The sequence below is a fragment of the Bos javanicus genome, chromosome 8 (assembly GCF_032452875.1).
Source record: "Bos javanicus breed banteng chromosome 8, ARS-OSU_banteng_1.0, whole genome shotgun sequence".
NCBI lineage: Eukaryota > Metazoa > Chordata > Mammalia > Artiodactyla > Bovidae > Bos > Bos javanicus.
Genome location: NC_083875.1, coordinates 94,846,827 through 94,852,826, shown reverse-complemented (window position 1 = coordinate 94,852,826; position 6,000 = coordinate 94,846,827). Strand labels below are relative to the sequence as shown.

The window sequence follows — 6,000 nt, the reverse complement described above, 5'->3', positions numbered from 1 at the left end:
TTCATGCTAATGGACAAGTCAGATAATAATCATAGCAGTGTAACATGGAAAAGTGACAAGATCATTAATCTATTGTGTGGGGCTTTGTTGTTGTTTAGTCACTAAGGTATGTCCAACTCTTTGTGACTCCATGGACTGTAGCCCACCAGGCTCTTCTGTCCATGCGATTTTCCAGGCAAGAACATTGGAGTGAGTTGCCCTTTCCTTCTTAAGTGGTGGTTTGTAGCCAATAAAAATAGTTTATTTTTCAGTTACACATAATGCAATACTCGAATTTATTTTAAACTCTAGTTAACTTGTGGTAACAAACATGACCAAAAGCTCAGGCTTCAGCAAGAAAGACTTGGGTTTGAATCTTACCTCAACTCTGAATTTACATTTAATTAAGTTTACTTAATATTTTTGCTTTGATTTATTTATTGTAAAATGTGGATGATGATACCTCTATCCCAGAACCTTGATGAGATTCAATAAATTACATGGCATATTGCTTGTAGCTTGAAATACATTCTTTTCTCTTCCCTTCCCCCTCTGTATTCTATTTGGTCCACTTTATTTCTTTTCTTCTTTCTTCGATCTATTCCTTTTTATATTTTCTTTTCTTCCTATGAGTATATGGTACTTCTACATTGGTACATAGTTGAATATAACCATAGTAGAATACATATTTTATCTTAACATATTCTAATGTATTACAGGTGAAAAAGAAACCGTACGATGGAATGGGAAAACCAAACCATTCTGGTGGAATTTTTTCTGAAGGGGCTTTCTGGTTATCCAAGGCTCGAGTTACTCTTTTATGTGTTTGTCTTAATAATGTATGTGGTCATCCTTCTGGGAAATGGCACCCTTATTCTCATTAGCATCTTAGACTCCCACCTTCACTCCCCTATGTACTTCTTCCTGGGGAACCTCTCCTTCCTGGACATCTGCTACACCACTGTCTCCATTCCCCCCGTGCTCGTGAGCTTCCTTTCAGAAAAAAAGACCATCTCCTTCTCTGGCTGTGCTGTGCAGATGTTCCTTGGCTTGGCCATGGGAACAACAGAGTGTGTGCTCCTGGGCATGATGGCCTTTGACCGGTATGTGGCTATTTGCAACCCTCTGAGATATTCTGTCATCATGAGCAAGGGTTCCTATGTGCCCATGGCAGCTGGCTCCTGGATCATAGGAATTGTCAACTCTGCAGTACAAACTGGGTGTGTAGTACAATTGCCCTTCTGCAGGAATAATGTCATCAATCACTTCACCTGTGAAATTCTGGCTGTCATGAAATTGGCCTGTGCTGATATCTCAGGTAACGAGTTCATCATGCTTGTGGCCACAACCTTATTCACAATGACACCATTATTGTTAATCATTATCTCTTACACGTTAATTATTATCAGCATCCTCAGAATTCGCTCTTCTGAGGGGAGAAGCAAAGTCTTCTCTACCTGCTCAGCCCACTTGACTGTGGTGATAATATTCTATGGAACCATTCTCTTCATGTACATGAAGCCCAAGTCTAAAGAGACACTTAATTCAGATGACATGGATGCTACTGACAAACTTGTATCTGTGTTCTATGGCGTGATGACTCCTATGATTAATCCTTTAATCTACAGTCTCAGGAACAAGGATGTGAAGGAAGCAGTAAAATATTTACTGAGAAGAAAAATTTTTAACAAGTAAATGGAAAAGGGACAGGTAACTTTTGTCATCACAATGTAGAAATCAGTTAATCAATTTTGTTGGTTAGTCGCTGAGTCTTCTCCAACTTTTTTGCAACCCAGTGGACTGTAGCCCACCATGCTCCTCTGTCTATAGGATTTCCTAGGCAAGAATATGAATGGGTTGCCATTTTCTTCTCCAAGGGATCTTCCTGATCCAGAGATCAAACCCTCATCTCCTGCATTGGCAGACGGATTCTTTACCACTGAGCCACCTGAGAAGCCCCTCATATCCAACTAGGAGGCATTAAATTATTCTTTTCTACTTTCAACATTATCTGCTTTGGCAGTGTTGTTTTTTTTTTTTTTTAATATATATACCTTCTGATACATGGGATCCAACTGTTTTGGTCTTACAACCAAATACCTGATATTTAAAGCTGTAAATATAAATAACTTCTGAGTCAAATTACCCACTGATAAAAATAGAGCTATATCTTTTTCTCTGTTCCATTGGCTCTCTATCCATGAAATATTTAATGTATTGCCAATCCAAAAGGAATCTGTTATTAAGAAATGTGAATCTATCTTTTAGATGGTTTATACATTTGATTTTTATCTGGGGTTTATATTTCTTTCCTCTGTTTGTAACCTTCAATCTGTAAAAGGAGCACCTTTGTCATTTTATTTCTTCCTTTTATTTAAAATATTTATTTATTTGGCTCTGTTGGATCTTAGTTGCAGCATGTGGGATATTGCAGAACATGAACTTTCTAGTTATGGCATGTGGACTGCAGAGCTCACGGTCTCAATAGTTGTAGCACTCAGGCTTACTGGGCTTGGTTGTCCCAGGTATGTGGGATTTTAGTTCCCCAACCAGAGATTGAACCCATGTCCCTTTTGCTGCAAGTCAGATTCCCACCCATTGGACCATAAAGGAAGTCCATATTTCTTCTTGATCTGAGTTGCACACTTCAGATTTTCATATTAGACTTTAATGTTTATTTTAATATTACATCTCTTTTCTCTGTAACTGCTATCATATTAGCCTCTGAATTTTAAATTTTATTTAGTTTTGATTATGTTTATTTTAGAATTAAAGAAAACTTTGAGGTACTAAATTACTTGGTTTTATTTCTCTTTGATTGCTTTAGCTTTCTAATGCTAACAAAAATCCCATAATACTTAATTGTTCATTTTTATTTAGATTTTAAAACATTCTTATTTTTCTATCTTATCCTTTAATTGTTTTTTAATCTTGTATTTATTTTCACTATAAGGAAGGCATACATGTCTCCCCTTATATTTCAAAAATGAGGCAGTGAGGAACATTATACAGACTGCTGCTGCTGTTGCTGCTAAGTCGCTTCAGTCATGTCCGACTCTGTGTGACCACATAGATGGCAGCCCACCAGGCTCCTCTGTCCATGGGATTCTCCAGGCGAGAACACTGGAGTGGGTTACCATTTCCTCCTCCAATGCGTGAAAGTGAAAAGTCAAAGTGAAGTCGCTCAATCGTGTCCAACTCTTAGCGACCCCATGGACTGCAGCCTACCAGGCTCCTCCGTCCTTGGGATTTTCTAGGCAAGAGTACTGGAGTGGGGTGCCATTGACTTCTCCAATTATACAGACTACCATAATACAAAGAGAGAAATTGACTCTATTTCTCTTGAGTCCTTTTTATTTCTATCTCTATCTCCTTGAAACATTGTTTTAACTCTATTAGTAATTTTTTGAGAATGTTCTTTAAGAAATGTGAGATAACCAATAGTTAATCACTCCCAGATCCTACATATAACTAAAAAAAGGGAAAAAAAAGACCTAACTGACTTCCTCTTGGAATGGTATGCTTTCTGAAACTGTACAGGGAATAAAATGAACTCCTGGGAGTTTCTTTTCTGAAAAGTTTATATATATATTATTTTTTGTGTTATTCTTTTACATTTACTTCTTTCATCATGATGGTCAATGAGAAGCTGCCCGCAAAGATTTTTTTTTGAAAAACGAGATCACAGTTTTTTCACTGATTTTCAGGTTTTCTCAATAGTTGAATTCAATGTTGGTCATTATGCACCCTCCCAGAAAGTGGAAACACCATATGGAAGATTGGTCTTTCTTTGGGGACAGAGACTAGCAATTTTTGAATTTTATTCGACTTTATTAGGACAGAAAAATGTGCCATTCAGAGGGAGATAGAATACAGAAGTGTGAGGGAATAGTTGTTTTTAGAAACTTCTGGTTGTGGCTAATCATTTCTTATTCCTGATCACTATCTAGGCTTCATTGCTAGTCATTTGAGCCTGTTCTTCAGTGTCATCAATGTTGATGTGGTTCTTTTTCCAGTTTGTTTTATGCCATGTGTGGATTATTTTACCTTTGTTCCCTGAGCTATAGCTGGCTCTGGACTTCTTTCTACTAAGTGAAAATTTGAGGAAGAGTTGACTCTGGAAACGACTCTGATGCTGGGAGGGATTGGGGGCAGGAGGAAAAGGGGATGACAGAGGATGAGATGGCTGGATGGCATCACTGACTCGATGGACATGAGTTTGAGTGAACTCCGGGAGTGGTGATGGACAGGGAGGCCTGGAGTGCTGAGATTCATGGGGTCGCAAAGAGTCGGACATGACTGAGCGACTGAACTGAACTAATAAGGAAATATCAGTGCAGAAAAGGAAACAAGAAAACCTTAATTAGACATCTCTTTCTTCCTAACCTCCACCATAAGGAAGATTTTTTATCATCTAACTCTCTTCTTTTCCCTGGTCTCCTATTATATTAATAGGATTCACTGTGCTTCAGATTAAATATCTTAAGTGTATTATCACCCCGAGTTCCAAGGGTATAAGATATTGTCAGAGATTGATTGTTTTCCTAGCTTGACTCCATGGACTTAGATCTGGTCCTTGGAAGTGATCAGGTGTAACCCAAAGTAGTTTCCATCAGCCATGGCACAAACTGTACTGTTTTAGGGTGCTGGTAGTGAAATATGATGCCAATATTTTGTGTGTGAAACATCCTGTGGTCTTGAAACATGATGACCCTAATGGAAACAACCTTGGAATGGTGGCCATATATTATGATTTGCTCAGAACTTATCTAATTAATACCAGCTGCTACAGTGTAATTAGTTATTACTCATTTCATGTCAAAAGTGTCCTAGTTAGGATCATCTAATTTATGGGACACTAAACAGTAGGGCCTATATGAGACAATGTAAGAATCAGTGTCAGACTTTATTTTTGGGGGCTCCAAAATCACTGCAGATGGTGACTGCAGGCATGATATTAAAGGATTCTTACTCCTTGGAACAAAAGTTATAACTAACCTAGATAGCATATTGAAAAGCAGAGACATACTTTGTCAAAAGGGTCCATCTAGTCAAGGCTATGGTTTTTCCAGTGGTCATGTATGGATGTGAGAGTTGGACTATGAAGAAAGCTGAGCACCCAAGAATTGATGCTTTTGCACTGTGGTGTTGGAGAAGACTCTTGAGAGTCCCTTGGACTGCAAGGAGATCCGGCCAGTTCATTCTGAAGGAGATCAGCTCTGGGATTTCTTTGGAAGGAATGATGCTGAAGCTGAAACTCCAGTACTTTGCCTACCTCATGCGAAGAGTTGATTCATTGGAAAAGACTCTGATGCTGGGAGGGATTGGGGGCAGGAGGAGAAGGGGACGACAGAGGATGAGGTGGCTGGATGGCATCACTGACTCGATGGATGTGAGTCTGAGTGAACTCCAGGAGTTGGCAATGGACAGGGAGGCCTGGCGTGCTGCGATTCATGGGGTTTCAAAGAGTTGGACACGACTGAGTGACTGATCTGATCTGATAGGGCTAAATATAATTATTTTTGTTGGCTTAGTGATATTTTTATTTCTTTCTAAAATTTTTAAAAATTGAAATATATTGATTAATATTGTTTCAAGTCTATAACAAAATAATTCAGTTATGTGTGTGTGTGTATTCTTTTTCAGATTCTTTTCCAAAGTAGGTTATGATAAGATATTGAATATATTTCCCCATGTTTATAGTAAGTCCTTGTTATTTATCTGTTTTGTATGTAGTATCAGCTAACTGGGTATCTATTAACCTCAGGCTTCTCTGGTGGCTCAGTGGTGAAGAATATGCCTGACAACGTAGGAGGCACAGCTTTTATCACTGGGTCAAGAAGATCCCCTAGAAAAGGAAATGGCAACTCACTTCAGTATTATTGCCAGGGAAATCCTACAGACAGAGGAGCCTGGGGGCGCTATATAGTCTATGGGGTTGCAAAAGAGTCAGACACAACTTAGTAACTAAACAACAGCAGCAATCAATTAGTCTCAAATTCTTAATTTATCCATCATCCT

At 38.6% G+C, this 6,000-nt stretch overlaps 1 protein-coding gene across 1 annotated transcript; it reads left to right on the top strand.

The window, feature by feature from the left end:
• The first annotated feature begins 717 nt into the window (after nucleotides 1-717).
• On the top strand, nucleotides 718-1,693 carry LOC133253451 (olfactory receptor 13C2-like). The gene has a single exon (XM_061427063.1). The coding sequence runs from the start codon at nucleotides 718-720 to the stop codon at nucleotides 1,672-1,674; it is 957 nt and encodes a 318-aa protein (XP_061283047.1). The 3' UTR covers nucleotides 1,675-1,693.
• Nucleotides 1,694-6,000: the final 4,307 nt, after the last annotated feature.

Coding starts and splice junctions, on each gene's coding strand:
- LOC133253451 (XM_061427063.1), top strand. CDS start 718: ATGGAATGGGAAAACCAAACCATTCTGGTGGAATTTTTTCTGAAGGGG.